This window comes from Geotrypetes seraphini, chromosome 12, assembly GCF_902459505.1.
Source record: "Geotrypetes seraphini chromosome 12, aGeoSer1.1, whole genome shotgun sequence".
Classification (NCBI taxonomy): domain Eukaryota; kingdom Metazoa; phylum Chordata; class Amphibia; order Gymnophiona; family Dermophiidae; genus Geotrypetes; species Geotrypetes seraphini.
The window spans coordinates 77,970,399-77,992,274 of record NC_047095.1 but is presented as its reverse complement, the minus strand read 5'-3'; the positions used below and the strand labels follow the sequence as shown (position 1 = coordinate 77,992,274).

Genomic DNA, 21,876 nt, shown 5'->3' with positions numbered 1-21,876 from the left:
TTGCTATTTATTGGTTGTCTATGCCCCAATGTGTATGAGTAAGCCTTTTTTCAAAAGCTAATTGTCTTGGTGTCCCCTTATTTGGGGCAATCCCTTGTTGTGGCAGGGGATTTTAATCTTGTGGTAGATCCCTGCTTGGATTGAACACTGGAACATAGACAACCTTCTCTGGTTCATAAAAAGGGGCTACTGTTCTTTACAATGGCTTTACAATTGTTAGATCCATGGCGTCTTTTACATCCCTTTGACTTAAATTACACTTATCCCTTGCACACGGAATGTGGTCTCGGATTGATTATGTTTTTCTAACGCCTGATCTGTTTCCTTATGTTTCAGAGGTGGTTACTGGCTCTGCGGCTTGTTCAGATCATTTGTTGATTTGGACAGATTTTAAGTTTCCGGGAGGTATATTAAAAGCAAGAAGCCAGGAAAACAATCAGTTGGACTGCTAGACAACCGAGGGGTAAAAGGGGCGCACAGGGAAGACAAGGCCAAAGCAGAGAGATGAAATTAATTCTATGCGTTGGTCTTCACCAAGGAAGATGGGGGAGATATCAGTGCCAGAAAGAGTATTCAGTGATGAAAAGCCAGAGAAAGAGAAACAAGTCTCTGTAACACTGGAAGATATAATGGAACAATTTGACATATTGAATAGTCAAATAAGGTCCATAAATTCATGAAGTAGCTGTTTGTCGAAAAGCTGGCCAATGTTGAAGGACCACATCTTGCCAGTACTGCACCACATTGAGATAAGTTTGTTTACCATTTGATTTAAAAAAAAAAAAAAAAAAAGAGAAATTATATATGAAGATTAGGAGACTGTCTGAAGTTTTTTTGCCAATGCTCAACCACTGCCCGCCATATCTCCTGTCATCAGCGAGCACTAAGTTCCGTACCTTACTCCTACACTGGATACAAACCATGCTCACAGATGGCATTTTCCCGAATGACCTCAGCAAAATCATCATCACCCCAATCTTAAAAGACCCAAAAGGACCAACAGACCTCTCATCCAACTACAGACCAATAGCCTCAATACCTCTATATATCAAACTAACAGAAGGATTAGTAGCCAAATTCCTCACCAACTATCTCGAGGACCATAACTTACTCCATCCCACGCAATCCGGCTTCAGAACTAACTTCAGCACAGAGACACTACTAGGCTCCCTTATCGACACAGCAAGACAACACCTCAGCATTGGAAAAAAAATGCTGCTCATACAGTTGGACCTGACGGTGGCATTTGACCTGGTAGACCATAACATCCTACTGCAAATCTTGGACTCAATAGGCATCTCAGATAAAATATACTCATGGTTTGAAGGTTTCTTAAAATCCAGAACATACAAAGTAAAATCAGACAAAGAAAAATCCAAACCTTGGTCCAACCCCTGTGGCGTTCCACAAGGGTCCCCACTGTCCCCTATCTTTTCAACCTATATACGGCCTCTCTTGGCGTTTACCTGAACAAACAAGGCCTATCCTCTTATAGCTATGCTGATGACATCACATATGCTGTTGGACATCCTCATTTCTTTCGACCAACCAATGCTCTTAATGTCAGACACACTACACAGAACTCTAGCTACAGTTACGACTTGGATGGAAGACCACAAACTGAAACTCAACCCAGACAAAACTAAATTCATCCTCCTAGAAAATAACAAAATCCCAACCATAACCAACTTAGAAATCAACTCTATCAACTACCCTTTGCAAACCACCCTAAAACTTCTAGGTATGACTATTGACAAAGGCTGCACCATGCAACCACAAATTAACAAAACAATACAGAAATCTTTCGCAGTTATGAGAAACCTTAGACAAGTCTGAAAATTCTTCGAAAAAACACAATTTCAGCTCCTAGTACAATCTCTAATCTTAAGTATCCTAGACTATTGCAACATCCTCTACCTCCCCTGCCCTGCAATAATGATTAAACAACTACAGACAATTCAGAATACAGCTCTGAGACTCGTCTAGTCATTGAAAAAACATGATCACATTACTGAGGCATTCATCAATTCTCATTGGCTTCCAATCCAGGAAAGAATACAATTTAAATTCTACTGTATACTATTTAAAACTATAAATGGAGACAGCCCAACCTACCTAAACGACCGCCTCATCCAAACCACCTCTACCAGGCATAGAAAAACACACATCCCATTCACTTACCCCCCCAATCAAAGAAGTAAAAAGGAAAAAACTATACAACGGACTACTGGCCACTCAGGCAGCGAAGATAGACAACCAAGTCTCCAACCTATTGACAACAACCCCAGACTACAAGATGTTCAGAAAGGAAATAAAAACTATACTCTTCAAGAAATCCCTTAATAAAGCTTAATACCATGATAAAGCTTAACCCCCCTCTTACCATCCCCTCCCTAACCCCAGATCCTACTTTTCCCTCTCTTGGAAACCTTCTCTGATCTAGCGTTGTAACCCTTCTTCCATAACTCTTTTTGTAATCCGCTTTGAACCGAAAGGTAATGGCGGAATAGAAATCTGTAATGTAATGTAATGCTAGGAAATGCAAGGTCATGCATTTGGGCTGCAAAAACCTGAGGGAACAGTACAGTTTAGGGGTGAAGATCTTATGTGCACAACAGAAGAACAGGACTTGGGTGTGATTGTATATGATGATCTTAAGGTCACCAAACAGGTTGAAAAGGTGACAGCGAAAACTAGAAGAATGCTAGGGTGCATAGAGAAGAGGTATGGCCAGTAGGAAAAAAGAGGTATTGAAGCCCCTGTATAAGACTCTGGTGAGAGCTCATTTATAATATTGTGTACAATTCTGTAGGCCACACCTTCAAAAAGATATAAAAAGGATGAAGTCAGTCCAGAGGAAGGCTACTAAAATGGTACGTGGTCTTCGTCATAAGGTGTATGGGGACAGACTTAAAGATCTCAATATGCATACTTTGGAGGAAAGGCAGGAGAGGGGGGATATGGTAGAGATGTTAAAATACCTACATGGCATAAATGCGCATGAGTCAAGTCTTTCATTTGAAAGGGAGCTCTGGAATGATAGGGCTTAGGATGAAGTTAAGAGGTAATAGGCTCCGGAGTAATCTAAGGAAATACTTTTTTACAGAAAGGGTGTTAGATGCATGGAACAGTCTCCTGGAACAGGTGGTAGAGACAGACTGTTTCTGAATTCAAGAAAGCGTGGGATAGACACATGGGTTATCTTAAAGAGAGAAAGAGATAATGGTTACTGCGGATGGGTAGACTAGATGGGCCATATTGCCTTTATCTGCCATCATGTTTCTATGTTTCTGTCTGTGAAAGAAGCCTGTATATCACACCATTGTAAATACATTTTCTTTCTTTCTTTTTTTTAATTCTTTATTTATTCAATTTAAATTGAACTTAGTTACATATTACATGCCTCAAAAAAATATATAGCTATTTCAAACACTTCTATTACATCCAATAGTTATACAATCATATATTTAGGAAAAATCATATAACTAGATCCCCTATAAGCTCACAAATTAAAAGGAGGAGAAAATTAAGAAAAAGAGGCACTTCCTATTTTAAGGGAAAAAAATTAAATTGACATCTCAGCTGAGTTTATTTTATACAACCTTCCTCATTAAACTAATCTCTAGTTTCTTCCCTTAGATCCACAGTCTGGACCTATATCTTACGCTTATTTTCAAGAAATGCCTTCAATTGTTTGGGATCAAAGAAAAGATACCTATTTGATTCAAACACAATTAAGCATTTACAGGGAAAATGTAAAAATAAATGGGCTCCCAGGTATAACACCTGGAGGCGCAACATCAAAAACTGCTTCCTTTTTCCTGTGTCTCCACACAGATGTCAGGAAAAACCCAAACTTTTCCCCCCAAAACAATTTATCATTATTCCAAAAAGCAGCCTCATCACCCAGTCTTTATCGGACTCAAAAACGAATGTTACCAGGAGTGTAGATCTTATACTCTCTTCTTCATTAGATGTTTCCAATAACTGAGTCAACGCAATCATTAAATAGCCACTGTTGAATTCAATTAAATCATATACTCCTTGTGTCTTTATAGATATCAAATAAAAGGACTAGTCACAGAAGGCATTACTTAAATTTTGTAATCACTTAAATTTTTAATTTTTGTATGGACCTTCAGATAGCACCTGGGCAATGTGCACCCGGCTGCTACTGCTCTTCGTCGGTCCAGCCTTTATTAATTTATTCATATAAAGACTCGTATTGTAATTTTTTCTTGTAATTTTTGTAAGTGTAAACTTTTTTTAAAAAAGACCGTCACTTAGCTTATAGTGATCTTGTCTTATATCTTGCATTCCCCACAAATATCATTGATGCTCTGATCCTAGCATGCATATTCAACATTTTACCCTCCAAACTTAATTTCATCCCGTTTACATCTCTACGCTCTCTTCTCAATATGGATGAGCAGCATCAGATAATAGTCATTAGGCTTGATGAGTCTCAGCAAGCTGTCCTTGAAGAACCCCTGCTACAGGCAAGCAACTGTTTTCTAAAGTGATGGCATTGGGGTGCTATGTGCATGCTGAAAATCTCGCCTTATAAATTGCTCCTTAAAAGTGCTGTTTACCTTCTGTTACTGTGCCACTCTGATCTCATATTGCTACTGTTGTTGCTGAGTTTACCCTTATTTCATAATGGCTTTGGAGTTCCTGTGCCATTATGCCCCATACATAGTGCACCCTCAATTAGTTCTGGTACCCTTTTGACTACAGTGCTTACTCTTGGTATCATAAGAACATAAGAACATAAGAAATGCCTCCGCTGGGTCAGACCCGAGGTCCATCGCGCCCAGCAGTCCGCTCACGCGGCGGCCCAACAGGTTCAGGACCTGTGCAGTAAATTTCTATCTATACCCCTCTATCCCCTTTTCCAGCAGGAATTTGTCCAAACCTTTCTTAAACCCCAGTACTGTACTCTGCCCTATAACTTCCTCTGGAATTGTATTCCAGGTGTCCACCACCCGTTGTGTAAAGAAGAATTTCCTAGCATTAGTTTTGAATTTGCCTCCTTTCAACTTTTCCGAATGCCCTCTTGTTTTTTTATTCTCTGAAAGTCTCCTTTCAGTCATTCTCTCTCAGCTTCCTTCTGGTATCCTTTTAAATCAGGTGCTTTTTTTTATTTTTCCCTTTTATCTCTCTACAGTGCTCCTTCAGTCATGGGGGTCACCTCTTTGCTGCTGTCAATGGTAACGTAATTCACTTGTTCTCCACCAGCACCTATGAGAATGTCACCAATCTGAAAGGACACAATGGAAAGGTAAGGAATGATGCAAGATACACTGTGTAAATTAGAGAGTTGCGCGGAGACAGAAATCCCACCCGTCCCCACCCGTCCCTGCCAAAGTCCCACCCGTCCCCACCCATCCCCGTGAGGTATCCCACTCGTCCCCGTGAGGAATCCCTCCGTCCCCACCCGTTCCCGTGAGGAATCCCCTCCATCTCCACCCGTCCCCGCGAGGAATCCCCTCCGTCCCCGCCCGTCCCTATAAACTTCAGAAATAGTTATTTCATTTAATTATGCTACTGAATTAAAGGCTCTGGTAGAAACCCATTTACAAATAAGCAAAAAGACTTTATTAATTTGGAAATATTAATTGGGAAGAATACATACTTTGTAAACGGCTTTCTACCAGAGCCTCTAATGTTTATAAATTTTTATCAACACAACTAATATATTACTTTATCCTGAAGCAAAAAAAAAAAAAGAAATAGAATTCTTTTCCTACCTTTGTTGCCTGGTTTCTGCTTTCCTCATGTTCTCATTCAATTCCTTCCATCCACTGTCTCTCTTCCCTCTTCGTCTTCCATTTGCTCTATTACTGAGCCTCTCCCTTTCTCCCCCCCCCTTCCAAATTGGTCTGGCACCCATCTTCTTCCCTCCGCTCCCACCATAGTCTGGCATCTATCTTCTTCCCTGCCAGCGTCTTCTCCCCACTCTCTCTTCCCCATTTCCTTTCAGCGTCCTTCTCCCCCTCTGTCTTCCACATGTGCTTTCAGTGTCCTTCTCCCCCTCTGTCTTCCCCATGTCCTTTCAGCGTCCTTCTCCCCCTCTGTCTTCCACATGGCCTTTCATCGTCCTTCTCCACCCCCCATCTTCTACATGTCCTTTTAGCGTCCTTCTCCACCCCTTTGTCTTCCCCAGTGCTTTCAGCGTTCTTCTCCCCCCTCAGTTTTACCCATTTCCCTTAAGCGTCTTTTCCTCTCCACTCCACCTTTCCTCCCTTTCTCTCTCCCTGCCCCCTTACCTTAGTGGCGCTTCCCCGCCCGACCGGCAACAGACTAGGCCCGGTCCGACAAACCTCCCTGCCCTTAACCGTGAATCTAAATTACCTTCTTACAGCTGCTGTAAGAAGATAATTTAGATTCGCGGCTACAGGGCAGGGAGGTTTGTCGGACCGGGGCTGTTGTCGGTCGGTCGGTCGGGGAAGTGCCACAAAAGTAAGAAGACCTGGCCGGCTGTGCTGCACCCGGGGCGGACCGCCCTCTCCCTTGGTAGTCACTCGAGCCGCGAGGCTACTCTCCTTCTCCTTACCTGCCCTGCCTGCAGCACAGAGAGCCGAACGGAATTCTTCCCGACTTCAGCGCTGACGTCGGAGGGAGGGAGGGCTTTGTTTAAGCCCTCCCTCCCCTTCGACGTCAGCGCTGACGTCGGGAAGACTTCCGTTCGGCTCTGTGCTGCAAGCAGAGCAGGTAGGGAGAAGAGGAGCCGCGCGACTGAGTACATCCAGCCCCGCAGGAACCCCGCGACCCTCGGAGGCGTCCCCAAGAGATTCCCGCGACCCTAGGGGGCGTCCCCACGGGATCCCCATGACCCGAAGGGGGAACCCGCGGGATGCCCGCTAGTGCCGCGGGATTCCCGTCGTCCCCGTTCCCGTGCAGCTCTCTAGTGTAAATCCTAGCATCCCTTATTATCCCTCTCTCTTACTTTTTAGTTAAGTACTTTGCTTTTTCAGTAAAGTCAGTTAGGCAATAGTATAGCCTTTAGAGTCTCTCTTAGTGTTTTTATATTTCCTTTTCTTTTGAACACAATACAAAGACATCTGCTATATACATTTCTCAAAGCTAACATATTTTAGTCAAAATTTCCGTTTTTTATCTTTGTTGTCTGGAGATTTATTTTTCCATAAAGTTGGTCCCAGTTTCTTTTTTCTGCTTTGCCATCTTCTGTAAATTCTTGTTGCTGTCCATTGGTTCCTCCTACCATGGTCCAGCATTTATCCCTTTCTCATCTTTTGCCCCTGCCCACCAGTCCCATGCCCAATATTTCTCCTTCTATCACCCCTCTCCAGCAACATGCCACATCTCTCCCTCCATTCCCTTCACCACTATGTCCAACATTCCTCCCTCTTGCATCCATTTCAATCTGTCCGTTCCACCACAATATTTTTCTCTCAACTGTATCTCACTCCCTCTCTATGACCAAAAATTCTCCTTTCTTCCATTCCCCGTGTACACAACCATCTCTTTCCCTCCCTTCATCATCTGCCAGCAAATTACCATCCAAATATAATAATAATAATAACAACAGTTTATATACCGCAGGACCGTGAAGTTTTATGCGGTTTACAATGGTTAAAAGATGTTACAAATTAAGTAGAATTAACTAGTTATTAACAGCGCTAGAGATCAGTTATTGTGGAGTAGGATTCTACAGGTTAGTTGCCTAAATACTTCAGGAACGGATATGTTTTTAGGTTTTTCCTAAATTCCCCATAAGTAGTAGGCATGAGCAATTGTTCCAGATCTTTGCCCCATAATGCCACTTGATCATAGTTGCAATTTGATTGGAAAGAAAAGCAAAAGCAATATCATATCAGCATATACATTACACAATCAAGTCATAACAATTTTCCCATAATAAGATATTGATAAGAGGGGGGTGGGTGGGAGGGTTTATTTTATTCATCTTATAATATAAATAATTTATCAATATATCTTGTTGTATTAAATGCAGTTGCCAAAGGAAGAGGAGGGGATGGGTTTATAATTGAGAAATAGTTGGTATACTTATTAAATATTATATACTGTTTCAAGATTTTAGTAAAAGATTATATAATGATACATTTTATATATATAGTAATGTATGAAGGAATATCAAGTATGTACATAATGAAATTGTATAAATTTAAGTGGTACACTTGTTGTTATATGAAAAATTAATAAAAAACTTAACATAAAAAAGTCAGTATGAAATAACTTCTAAAAGGGAATGTTTACCCAATATTTTTAGATATATATTAAAAAAAAAAATTACTTCTTGTATAACATTTTGCATGCTGTCAAAAATGAAATAATTTTAAAACACACTTTGCTAGTTAAAAGTTTCTGTTTAATCCATTTAAGAGATCAGCCAATAGAGGCTCTGCAATACTGTTTTTAACATTCCATCATTTATTTATTTATTTAGATTTTTATAACATTCCATCATTTATTTATTTAGATTTTTATCCCGTCCTCCCAGTAGCTCAGAACGGTTTACAAGTAAACATTCACAATGGAGTGAATTGGACATACAAGATTATACAGTAGATTTAAATACTTGGACATACAAGACTGTGCAGCAGTTTAGATATAGGGACTATACAGCAAATTAAGAACAGTAGTTTAAATATAAGTAGTTTAGTTTAGATACAAGTGATTTGAGTATAGGCTGATAGTGGACTATACTGAAATTTAGGCAGAAGATTAGAATGGAGAAAGAAGGGTAGAGGTGGGGTTTAAGGGGGTTGGGTGTAGACTGAGGGTGGTCAGGACAGGTCAGGACAAAAAGGAGGTGGAATAGCCCTCTACATAAAAGAAAGCATACAATCGACAAAAATGGACACAGCAAAAACGACCAACAAGCTAGAATCGCTATGGGTTAAAATACCTGGAAGGAAAGGGCCTGAAATAAAGATGGGCTTATACTATCGTCCGCCCGGGCAATCAGGAGATATTGATGAAGAAATGGAAGCCGAGATGAAGCGAGAATCCAAAAGCGGTAACGCGGTTATTATGGGAGACTTCAACTACCCCGGAATAGACTGGAGTCTTGGAAGCTCAAATTGCACTAGGGAGACAGAATTCTTAGAGGTTTTACAAGATTGTTTCATGGAGCAGCTTGTCAGAGAACCGACGAGAGGAAATGCCACTCTGGATCTAATCCTAAATGGGTTAAGGGGACCTGCTAAAGAAGTAGAGGTAGTGGGACCGTTGGGAAACAGCGATCATAATGTGATCAAGTTCAAGGTTGAGGTAGGAATACCGAAAGGAAAGAGAACCATAGCGACAACTTTAAACTTCAGGAAAGGAAACTACGAAGCAATGAGGGAAATGGTAAGGAAGAAACTTAGGAACACTTCAAAAAAATGGCAAAAGGTAGAACTTGCCTGGTCTTTTCTCAAGAACACGGTGAGCGAGGCGCAAAATCTATATATCCCCAGATTCAGAAAGGGGTGCAAAAAGAGTCGAATAAAGGACGCGGCGTGGATAACCAAAACAGTGAAGGAAGCGATAGGCAATAAGAAAAATTCATTCAGGAAATGGAAAAAGGACAAAACTGAGGGGAACTGGAAAGAGAACAGGAAGTATCAAAAAGAATGTCACCGAGTGGTTCGAAAAGCCAAAAGAGAGTATGAAGAGAGGCTAGCCAGGGAAGCAAAAAATTTCAAACCGTTCTTTAGATATGTTAAAGGGAAGCAACCGGCTAGGGAGGATGTGGGACCGCTGGACGATGGTGACAAGAAGGGAGTGGTGAAGGAGGAGAAAGAAGTGGCAGAAAGACTTAATGCGTTCTTTTCATCTGTATTTACAAAAGAAGACACATCCAGCATTCCGGAACCTGAACAATTCTTCAATGGAAATCAGGCAGAAAAATTAACAACCATGGAAGTGAGCCTTGAAGATGTACACAGGCAGATAGATAAATTAAAAACAGACAAATCCCCGGGTCCGGACGGAATCCATCCAAGGGTTCTGAAGGAATTAAAGGAGGAGATAGCGGAACTACTGCAGCAAATTTGCAATCTATCCCTGAAAACAGGCGTGATCCCGGAGGACTGGAAGATAGCCAATGTTACGCCCATCTTTAAAAAGGGATCAAAAGGTGACCCAGGAAATTACAGACCGGTGAGTCTGACCTCGGTACCGGGGAAAATGGCAGAAACACTGATAAAAGAAAAAATTGATGAACATTTTGAAAGAAACAAACTTCTGATAACCAGCCAACACGGTTTCTGCAAGGGAAGATCTTGCCTAACTAACTTATTGCACTTCTTCGAAGGAATTAACAAACAGATGGACAATGGAGACCCCATAGACATCATATATCTTGATTTCCAAAAAGCCTTTGACAAGGTGCCCCATGAACGCCTACTCCGGAAACTGAAGAACCATGGGGTGGAAGGAGATGTACATAGATGGATCAGAAGCTGGTTGGCGGGTAGGAGACAGAGGGTGGGAGTGAAGGGCCACTACTCGGACTGGAGGAAGGTCACGAGTGGGGTCCCGCAGGGCTCAATACTAGGGCCGCTGCTATTTAATGTATTCATAAATGATCTGGAAACAGGGACGAAGTGTGAGATAATAAAATTTGCAGATGACACTAAACTATTTAGTAGAGCTCGGACTAAAGAAGACTGTGAAAAACTGCAAAGGGACTTGTACAAACTAGGGGAATGGGCAACGAGATGGCAGATGAAGTTCAATGTTGAGAAATGTAAAGTATTACATGTGGGAAACAGAAACCCGAGGTACAACTATACGATGGGAGGGATGTTTTTAAATGAGAGTACCCAAGAAAGGGACCTGGGGGTGATGGTGGACTTGACAATGAAGCCGTCGGCACAGTGCGCAGCGGCTGCTAAGAAGGCAAATAGAATGCTAGGCATCATCAAAAAGGGTATTACAACCAGAACGAAAGAAGTTATCTTGCCATTGTATCGAGCAATGGTGCGTCCGCATCTGGAGTACTGTGTCCAATATTGGTCGCCGTACCTTAAGAAGGATATGGCGATACTCGAGAGGGTTCAGAAGAGAGCGACACGTCTGATAAAAGGGATGGAAAACCTTTCATACGCTGAGAGATTGGAAAAACTGGGACTTTTTTCCCTGGAGAAGAGAAGACTTAGAGGGGATATGATAGAGACTTACAAGATCATGAAGGGCATAGAGAGAGTAGAGAGGGACAGATTCTTCACACTTTCAAAAAATAAAAGAACAAGAGGGCATTCAGAAAAGTTGAAAGGGGACAGATTCAGAACGAATGCTAGGAAGTTCTTCTTTACCCAGCGTGTGGTGGACACCTGGAATGCGCTTCCAGAGGGCGTGATAGGGCAGAGTACGGTACTGGGGTTCAAGAGGGAATTGGACAACTTTCTGCTGGAAAAGGGAATAGAGGGGTATAGATAGAGGATTACTGCACAGGTCCTGGACCTGTTGGGCCGCCGCGTGAGCGGACTGCTGGGCACGATGGACCTCAGGTCTAACCCAGTAGAGGCATTTCTTATGTTCTTATGTTCTTATGACCTTTAGTTGAAGAGGAGGGTCTTTACCATTTTCTGGAATGTCATTAGTGAATTCTGTAGTCTGAGTTGAGGGAGGAGTTGGTTCCAGAATTGGGGAATAAAGTGGCTGTAGGAGCGTTTGCGGGCGGTTTCTGAGAGGAGGGACCTTCCGGGGGGAATGCATAGGCGTATCTGAGCGGAGGGTGCGGGTGGGGATGTAGATGGGTAGCTTGGATTTTATGTAGGAGGGGGTGGTGGCATAAATTCTTTTGTGTGCTATTGCCAGGGCCTTGAATGCACAGCGTTGGGTAATTGGGAGCCAATGTTCAGCGCGGAGTGCTGGGGAGATGGGATCATGGTATTTGAGGCTGTGTAGGAGGCGGATAGCTGCATTTTGGACCCGTTGGAGGCGCTTGAGATCTTTTTTGGTTATTCCATTAAATAGGGAGTTGCAGTAATCCATTCTGGAGAGGACATATGCGTAGAGGAGTTGGGCTAGGTCAGGTGTGGAGATGTAGGGTTTGATTCTCCCTCCGACGTCAGTGCTGACATCAGGGAAGACTTCCGGTCAGCTATGTGTGCTGGTGCAGGGCAGGTAAGAAAAGAAGACGAGCCTCGCGGCTCGAGATGCAACGAACTCCGCAGGATCCACCCGCGACCCTAGGGGGCGTCTCCAAGGGATCCCCGCGACCCTAGGGGGCATCCCCACGGGATCCCCGTGACCCTAGGTGGCGTCCCCACGGGATCCCCGCAACCCGAAGGGGGAACCCGCGGGATCCCCGTGGGTCCCGTTCCCGTGCAGCTCTCTAGTTTAAACTACAGCTAGAAAGAAAGTAGCCCTACAGAGCATATTTTTTTGCAAATGTTTTTCAGTAGGTGTAGCTGACATCATTATCACTTTAGAAACACAGCTAATAATAAGATAACCCAGACGTCAACTGCTCCTTGTCCTTGAAGAGGTGTTTAAACCGTTCTGAGCTTCCTTGGGAGAACGGTATAGAAAATGGAATGAATAAATAAATAAATCTATCTGCTAAGGGGAAGAAAAACTCCATTGGAATATCTTGCCTGCTGGCATTCAAACTTGGGAAAAGGTAAAACTTGACCTTCAGCAAGTTATTTCATTGTCCTTTTCGTTTTCCTTTTTAGTTCAGTACTCTGCTTTTTCAGCAAAGTTGGTTAGTAGCCTTTAGATTCTCTTTTAGGGTTTTTCTATAAAAAAATGTAGGTGTAAAATGTTTAGTCTAGATTAGTATTTTAGGTTGCATTTCAGAGCATAAAATCAGATTAGGGCACAGATAGCAGTTGAGAATAGTCTTTGTTTAGTGTTTAATTCCCCCTCACCCTCCCCAACTCGCTCCCTCCCTGGCCTGATCTCTGATTTACATATAAGCCTTTGGACAGATTAAAAGACTAAAGGCTAGATTCACTAAGGACATGTCAAACTCTTAGAAAATTCTCACTCAGCACCTCTTCAGGACAAGGAGCAGCTGAGTTCTGGATTTCCCTTATGCAGTGGCGTACCAAGGGGGGGTGGGGGAAGATTAGCCCCGGGTGCATGCCTTGGGGGGGGGGTGCACAGCCGGCTGTTCTCACTGCCTCTAACGCTGGCCCTGCAGCTCCGGACTTCCCCAAACCTGCTCCCCCCCCCCCCGATCGCTATTATTTTAAATGTTATGGCAGCCACGGCGCTGTATCCATCAGAGGAGACTTCTAACCTCGGCCTGCCCCGGAACTCTTCCTGCAGCCACCGCCCGCCTAGGCGGGAACAGGCAGTTGCTGTTGTAGGAAGAATTCCGGGGCAGGCCGAGGTTAGAAGTCTCCTCCGATGGATACAGCACCGCGGCTGCCATAACATTTAAAATAATAGCAATCGGGGGGGGGAGGAGGAGCAGGTGTGGGGAAGTCTGGAGCTGCAGGACTGGCGTTAGAGGGACTAAAAGCTGATGGTGCCGCAGGGTCCCGCGTGGGGGGAGGGAGGAAGAAAGAAGAGTAACCGAAGCATTGGCAATTTGGGGGGAGCAGGTGTGGGGAAGTCCAGAACTGCAGGGGAGAGTGTTGCTGTACCCAGCTGGAGAGAGAAGGAAGATGAGGGAGGGAATGAAAGGAGATGCCAGGGCTTGGAGGGAAGGAGGAAGATATGCCAGACTAAGGGAAAAGGAAGGGGGAGATCTCAGAGCATGGAGGAGGAGGGAAAGATGGAAGGAAAGGAGAGAAATGCCAGAGAATCAGGAAAGGGCAGATACCAGACTGTGGGGTGCGAAGGAAAGAAAGGAGAAGAGAGAGATGCCAGAGCATAGAGGATGGGTTGGTGACAGAGAGAAAAAAAATGGAGAGGTGGCAGAGCTGAAATCAATCATGTACAAAGGAAAGAAGAGGCACAGGATAGTTATGAAAGGACTATAGAAAGAAGGAAGATGTTGTATGGAAGAGAGAGAAGGCAGACATTGGATGGAAAGGGCAGAGAGGACAGTGACTGGAAGGGGCGAGACAGAAGGTGAACAGTAGATGGAAGGGGTAGAGAGAGGGACAGACACTGAATGGAAGTGTAAGGGAGAGGGGGAGCAGACACTGGAAGGAAGTAGGGAGGAGAAAGAAAAAAGGGCACTTGCTGGATTGAGGGACGAGGATAGAGTTAGATACTGGAAGGGGTGAGGGAAAGAGGTGGCAAGTTTTAGGTAGACAGTAAAAAAGTACATTGATGAGAGGGTAGTAAGAGCGTAATCTAAACAGATGCAGAAAATAAATTGAAAAGGAAAATGAGGGAAAAAAGGGAAAGGGATTGCAGAGGAGAGGTGTGGGAGAGGGAAGGAGAGGAGAGAGATGCCAGACCAATGGGGGTGAAAGGAGAGATGGAAGGGGGAGGCATACAGTTTCTAGAAGGGGCATAGAAGGAGAGAAGATGCCATATAGGGGAAGGGAGACGGCAGACAGTGGATGGAAGGAAGAGAGTTACAAGAAGATGAGGAAAGCAGAAACCACAGAAGACAAAGGTAGAAAAAAATTTTCTATTTATTTATTACTTCAGAAGACATGTGTCACTGTTTCTGTGGTGTTGCATTGTATGCAGAGCCCAGCTTCTTACTGGTTCAATTTAACCTTTGTCTATGCATTTCTATTATTTACAAAACTGTGGAGCGTTTTTTAGCGCCAGCCATGGTGGTAGCAGCTCTGATGCTCAGAATTCTATGAGCGTCAGAGCTGTTACCACTGTGGTTAAAATCCACACTACATTTTTGTAAAAGAGGGAGGGGTTAGTTTGTGATTACATATTACATTCTAGGCGAAGGTGTGTTCTGTGTGTTCGAAAGACATGGTTTTTTTTTGTTAGGCTTGACTGCAGGATTGATCTGTACTAGTCTGGCTTGTTTAGTTTTACAATGGGTGTATTGCTGTTGTATGCTCACTGAGTATGTAAGATGCTGCCTTTTCCTAGGTACTCATGTGTGACGTGTGGCTTGTTACTAAAAATCATGTTTTCTGTACAGATGGGATGTTGGGTGTCAAAAATGATGGGCCCTGGGTGTCACATATGCTAGGTATGCCACTGCCCTTTTGTAGAATTGCCTCTAAACTGAAAGTGGTATCAGCTACAGCTCCTGGATGAGTCACTCTGCACTTATGCTGCCTTTTTAACTTTTCCCTTTAAAGGCAACTGAGGCCCTGATGCACTAAAACTGTCATTAAAATCTGGTGGGTCGCTGTGGAACTGGCAAATTGTCCGATTTTAAAACGGCGATAGATGTTGAAACGATTTTGAGTTTCATGGAGATCTGCCAGAATCCCATCCGATCAGTCGTCAGGAAACTGACTTTAACACATGCGCAGAGCTGGCAGGAGAAGCCTCAAAGCAGCCTCCTGCTACTCAGTTGTTTGGGGCAGGAAGACTTTCATTTCTTTTTAATGGGCATAGATATTATGCACGTGTTATACATGTACAATATCTGTCCCCATTAAAAAGAATTGTGCAGCCCCCCCTCCGGACGATGGGTCTGAACTTATAAAATAAAAAAAATAATCGGCATTGAGTGGCCTCCCATGGAACCAACCCCCATTGCCTCGAATCCCCTATGGCATGACCCCCCTCCCCCACACTGACCCTTGTACTTAAAAAAATTAATCGTCAGGAAAGCAGAGAGATCAGCAAAGCCATTCTCTCTCTCTCTAGCACCCCCATGTGTCCAGACTGACTATTAGCCCAGAGTTGGTTTCTCTCATGTGAGTAGTTAAGTTGGTCATAGGTACATAAAAGAAAAAGAAGGTATTTTCCCAAAATGAGCAAACCCAAAGATAACTTATGGTAATCCTTATTTAACATGCCCCGATGTGTTTGTTGCTCTGCCTTTAGGTGCGTTCTGTTGCATGGAGTGCCGATGACAGCAGGTTAGTTTCATGTGGCCTGGATGGAGCTGTCTATGAGTGGAACTCACTTTCAGGCAAACGGGAATCGGAATGTGTGCTCAAGACCTGCAGCTATAGCAGTGTAGCCATCTCAGCCGATGCTAAGACCATATTTGCTGTAGGATCTGACAAGACGCTAAAAGAGATTTGTGATTCCCAGGTAAGCAGTCTTGTAACGTGGGGAAGGCCAAAGTTACTGTGCTATTAGCACTTGGGGGTCAATGCAGAAGGTCTGGCTACAGAGCCGGGCACTGAGGGCTCAGGACATGGCATCTAATGCAAAACTAAGAAAATATACCATCGCACAAGCATGGGTGCCAAGCTCATGAACTCTCTTTCTCAAGCAGAACAGTCCAAACAGTCTGTAGGAATGACCTACCAGAAACCATCAGGAAAGAAATAAACTACAGTACTTTCAGAAAAAACCTGAAGACTCACCTCTTTGACAATTAACTGTCTTCAATTCTATATAGCACCCCCTACTTCTAGGTCTCTCCTCTTTCTTCTCCATGCCCCCTTCCTCCTCTACCTTCCCCTTCCTCTTTGATCTGTCACCTTGGGCCTGTATAGGTATGTGCGTCTCACAAATGGAAGATTAGATTAGATTCTTCAATCACTTCCATATGTTTGTTCTGGTGGGTCCTGCCCAGCGCGGTAGGCCTGCTTATAAGGCAGGCCTCTCGATGGATACGTGCAGCTATCTCCGCTGCCTATGTGTCAGCGGGGAAGAAGCCTCCCCTTGGGATGAATGCTCACTCTACCAGAGGAATGGCTTCCTCTTGGGCCGATTCAACAGCTGTTTCTCATGAGGAGATTTGTAGGGTGGCCACTTGGGCCTCTCTACATACTTTCACAAAGTTCTACAGGCTTGACGTGGTGGTCAAGCAAAATGCAGCTTTTGGGGCTTCAGTCCTGGCGGTGGCTCATCAGGGGCCCCCCTGATGTTCTGGGACTGCTCTGATACATCCCTACTGTGCACACTCTTCGCAAAGAGTAAATTTGACCATGTCTCCCCACTCCTGTCCAAACTTCACTGGCTTCCTGTAGACTCTAGGGTCTACTTTAAATGCGCCTGCCTAATCTTCAAGATCCTATATGGCATCCTTCCTCCCCTTTTCCCGCTATCTTGGAATTCCTCGAATCCCAACATCACCAGAGCCACCCAACAATTCAAACTATCCTTCCCCTTATTAAAAGACATATCCCTTCCAGGAAAACTAGGTGCATACCTCTCCTTCAGATGCACTGAGCTCTGGAATAACCTTTCTGCCCCTCTTCGGAATCTGGGCGTCCTCCAACTTTTACTAAAACATCTGAAAACCTGGCTATTCTCAAAAATGTAATATGTCCTCCTTGCTATACTAAGTCCCTCTAAACTTTCTTTTCACTGTCCTGTTACCCTCTTTGGAGTTCCTTTTCTACACCATTTCCTGTAAATCATGCTGACCTCTACGATTGTGGAGATGATGCGGTATACAAACTTAAGGTTTGGTTTAGTTTAGTTTAGGAATTGTACAAGAACGAAAGATTAGGTTTCTTACCTCTGCTAATTTTCTTTCTTGTCTATCTGATTCGCAGGTCGCCTGACCAGTAACTGGTAAGCTGGATTTCTGCCTTTGTCCAGCCTCACTGAGAATTCCATTCTTGTTCCCTTATGTAAGGTTTCAGAGTTCCTAGGTGGTTTCCCCCTTCTGAACCTTCAGGCTGTATCTCCTTTATCTAAATTTGTACTTTTCAAAATTGTTTCATGTTCAAGTTAAATGTTTATGCTATGTTTCGCCTCTTGGATACAATAAGTTTGAAATTGTTTATCATGAGCAGATTTGATTGTGGAGCGGGGAGTTCCTGCACCCCCCTCTCTTTTCTTTTGTTTCCTGTTTTTACTAAAGATCTACATGGCTTGTGTAGTAACTGAGATTCCAGGGGAGTGTCATAGGAGATGATCACAGAAGGAGGGGGTCAAAACATTGGTTTTGAGTTCCCTACAGATCAGGGCTGGAAGGGATTGACAACCCTACCATGCAGACCTCAGAGGATATTTACAAGAAAGAAGATTAGCAGAGGTAAGAAGCCTAATCTTTTGCTGGTCCTGTAATAAAGAGTGGATTTACAAGAAAGAAGATTAGCAGAGGTAAGAAACCTAATCTTTTGATCCCTCACACCTCATTGGGGATTGAAACAGAATGTAAGATATAGCAAGCACTAGGGCACAATAAGTTGCAACTCTCTTATCGCCACAGTTGTGGTACAATCAGCTCTCAAAAGCATCAACAGCTCACCCTCCTGCATCAATGCATCTCTGGGGAAGGACCATAAATTCTGAGATGCTCTATTTTAAAAGTTCATCAAACTTCTGTTAGCAGCTGGTATACACACCATCATTTTTATATTTCACAATATCTATGAAATATTTGAATACATGGATCAGCAAACAACAATTAAAATCTTCACGAATGCACAAAATATCTCATTCCTTCATTTTATAACTGCTCACTAGTTTTAGCAATAGTTTGTATTGCTGCAGGGTTTCGTGGTGGGACATGGAGAAGCTGCAAGGTGTTGGATTAAATATGACATTTTGTATACTTATATGTGCTGTGTCTTGCTGTAATTTTGAAAGTTTTTTGTAATATCATTGTCTGTATACAGTCTCTTCCTCTGTAAACCGCTCTGAACTGTTTGTGGTATTGCGGTATATAAAAATAAAGTTATTATTATTATAATTCATATACTGTATTTTCACTCATATACCGCGCACCCGTGTAAAACGCGCACATGGGTATAGCGCGCGGGGAACAGACATTTATGTAACAGAATTTTAATATAGCGCGCACATGCGTACACCGCGCATGCTAAAAACTCCTCCCGCCTACTCCGAACCGGCATCCTCCCCCCCGCTCGCGTCACCCCCCCTCCCCCGCGATCCTACATCCCCCCCAGCACCGCAAAGACAACTCTTACCCGATTGGGCACCGGCACCAGCACCAATGCACAGGATGTGCCAGTGCCAGTGCCCGAAGATCCTCCCTCGTTGAGTTGGGCTGGGCTGGGTGGTGCGAAAGAGATCCACCCGTCCCCACCCGTCCCCGTGAGGAATCCCCTCCGTCCCCACCCGTCCCCGCGAGGAATCCCCTCCGTCCCCATCCTTCCCTATAAACTTCAGAAATAGTTATTTTATTTAATTATGCTACTGAATTAAAGGCTCTGGTAGAGACCCATTTACAAATAAGCAAAGAGACTTTATTAATTTGGAAATATTAATTGGGAAGAATACATACTTTGTAAATGGGTTTCTACCAGAACCTCTAATGTAAATATAAAATATAAATACTCAGCTGATGAGAACCCACAAACTGTCAGCTGAGGACTTCCTTTGCAGTTGGCTGGGGGTCCCTTTTGCCAAGCTTGGCAGGCAGCAGTAGAGTCCCTGAGTCACAGATGCTGGCACCTCAGTGGCTCATGGATGCTGCCAGCAACTGCTGCGTTTGGTGGAGGGGAGTTCTGGCCATCTCTAGAGGAGATCCTCTGCTGGCGGTGCTTGGGGATCCCCACCAGTCACAGCAAGGGTCAACAAGTACTTCAACACTGTAGAAATAAAACCAGAAATGCATTTCCTTTTCTTTTGAATACAAAACAAAGACATCTGCCATATACATTTCCCAAAGCTAACATATTTTAGTCAATAAATTCCGTTTTTTACCTTCGTTGTCTGGAGACTTATTTTTCCATAAAGTTGGTCCCAGTTTCTTTTTTCCGCTTTCCCATCTTCTGTAAATTCTTCTGTTGCTGTCCATTGGTTCCCCCTACCATGGTCCAGCATTTATCTCTTTCTCATCTTTCGTGCCTGCCCACCAGCCCCATGCCCAACATTTCTCCTTCTATCACCCCTCTTCAACACTATGCCACATCTCTCCCTCCATTCCCTTCACCACTGTCCAATATTCCTCCCTCTTGCATCCCTTTCAATCTGTCCCATTGTTCCCTTGCCACATTTCTCACTCTCATCTTTTTCTTCCCTATCACATTCTGTACCTTCCTCCCTACGACCAAAAATTCTCCTCTTTCTTCCATTTGCCGTGTGTGTGCCGTGAGGGAGGTCTGGTGCCCCAGAGTAAGAGCAGGGGTGCCTACACTTTATGGGCTTGCGAGCTACTTTATAAAGACTAAGTCAAAATGATCTACCAACAATAAAATTTTAAAAAAACACAAAGCACAATGAAAGGCAGAGAAAATGTTAATTATTCATATTCCGGGTTTTTTCAAAGAGGTCACGGCAGATGACTCTATGCAATGTCACCTCGGTAACAAAATACAAAAATAGACAAATACACCCTCCCCCTTTTTACTAAACCACAATAGTAGGTTTTAGCACAGGGAGTTACGCTGAATGCCTCGCGCTGCTCTCAATGCTCATAGGCTCCCTGCGCTAAAAAAAACGATATTGCGGTTTAGTAAAAGGGAGCCATAGTGCAAAATATAGACAGCAGATATAAATTCTCAAAACAGACACATTTTGATCACTAAATTGAAAATAAAATCATTTTTCCTACCTTTGCTGTTTGGTGATTTCATGAGTCTCTGTTTGCACTTTCTTCTTCTGACTGTGCATCCAATCTTTCTTCCTTTCTTTCAGCCTCCTGTATGTTTCCTCTCCTCCAGACCTCATTCTCTCCCCCAACTTTTTCTTTCTGTCTCCCTGTTCCCCCTTCTTTCTGTCTCCCTGTCTGCCCCCTTTCTTTCTTTCTCCGTGCCCTCCCCCAAGCCACTCGGTTTGCTGCCACCGCCATCGGGGAATAGCCCCCAAGCCACCGCCGTCCCAAGCTTTCCTTGCAGAAGCGTCGCGCTGACCAGCATTCCGCTCCCTGACGTCAATTCTGACGTAGGAGAGGAAGTTCCGGGCCAACAAGACATTTCTCCTCATTCCATCCAACCTGAGCCCCATCTCTCCTTGATCCAGCATTTCCCTTCTGTGTTTGTCAGAATTACCATTCCACCTATTTTCGAGCATCACCCTTCTTTGTGTCCATCTCACCTATATCCCTATCTCACCACTTTTTCAGAATCTTCATTTGTCTCTGTCCTTGTCTTTACCCCATGTTCACCATTTGCCCTTTCAATGTCTTTATCTCCTCCCCCCCCTCTTTTTCAGCATTACTTATATGTCTCTATTTCACCTCCTCTTCATGAGCCCTCTGTATCTCTATCCTTATTCAGTAGGTCCTGCTTACTCTTTCTCTTCTTTGTGTCACTATCTCCATTTTCAGCTTTCCCCCCTTTTCCTTTGTTACTGCACCCGGTAGCCAGAATCTTTCCACCCTCCCTCCACTCCGGCCCAGCCCAGTATGAAATATTTCCTTTTGTTTCCCTCCCTTCTCTCTTTCTCTCTCTCTTCTCCTCCCTCACCCACGAGTCCTGCATCTGGCCCTCTCCCTTCTACCTGCACCTGGCAACACCCCCCTGTTCCGCGGCTCTCTTCAGCAACTCGTCAGCAGCGGTGATCAAGACAAGCTGCCGACATTGAGGCCTTCCCTCTACGAGTCCCGCCTTTGTGGAAAAAGGAAGTTGAAACAAGCGGGACTCGCAGAGGGTAGGCCCCGACGTCAGAAGCTTGTGTCGATCGCTGCTGCTGAGTTGCCGAAGAGAGCCGCGGAGCAGGGGGTGTGGCCGGAAGCAGGTAGAAGGGAGAGGGAGATAGGAAGGCTGTAGAAGCTCCAGAGCATGACACCGACCCTGGCCAGGATGATTTCTTTTTCAGGCGTGCAGCTTACAAGTCTGGCGTCGCGGCGGGAAATAGCCATGCTGAGCAGTGAGCTCAGCACATACACAGATGAAAGCCTTGCTTGCTGATTGGTCCGGCGGCACGGCGGGGCGGGGCCGCCGGACCAATCAGAAAGCAAGGCTTTCATCTGTGTACATGCTGAGCTCACTGCTCAGCATGGCTATTTCCCGCCGCGACGCCGGACTTGTA

General features: G+C 44.2%; 1 protein-coding gene across 4 annotated transcripts in view; it reads left to right on the top strand.

Annotated features, from left to right (window-relative positions):
• Window positions 1-21,876, top strand: part of CFAP57 (cilia and flagella associated protein 57) — a 503,571-nt gene that overhangs the window by 236,406 nt on the left and 245,289 nt on the right. For all 4 annotated transcript variants that reach the window (XR_004536603.1, XM_033916173.1, XM_033916174.1 and 1 more), the window contains 2 exons: window positions 5,168-5,281; window positions 15,856-16,068. Coding sequence is in view for 3 of the 4 variants with exons in the window: in XM_033916173.1 (XP_033772064.1) it covers window positions 5,168-5,281; window positions 15,856-16,068 (327 nt within the window). In the remaining variant the exon portion in view is untranslated. The remainder of the gene's footprint in view (window positions 1-5,167; window positions 5,282-15,855; window positions 16,069-21,876) is intronic.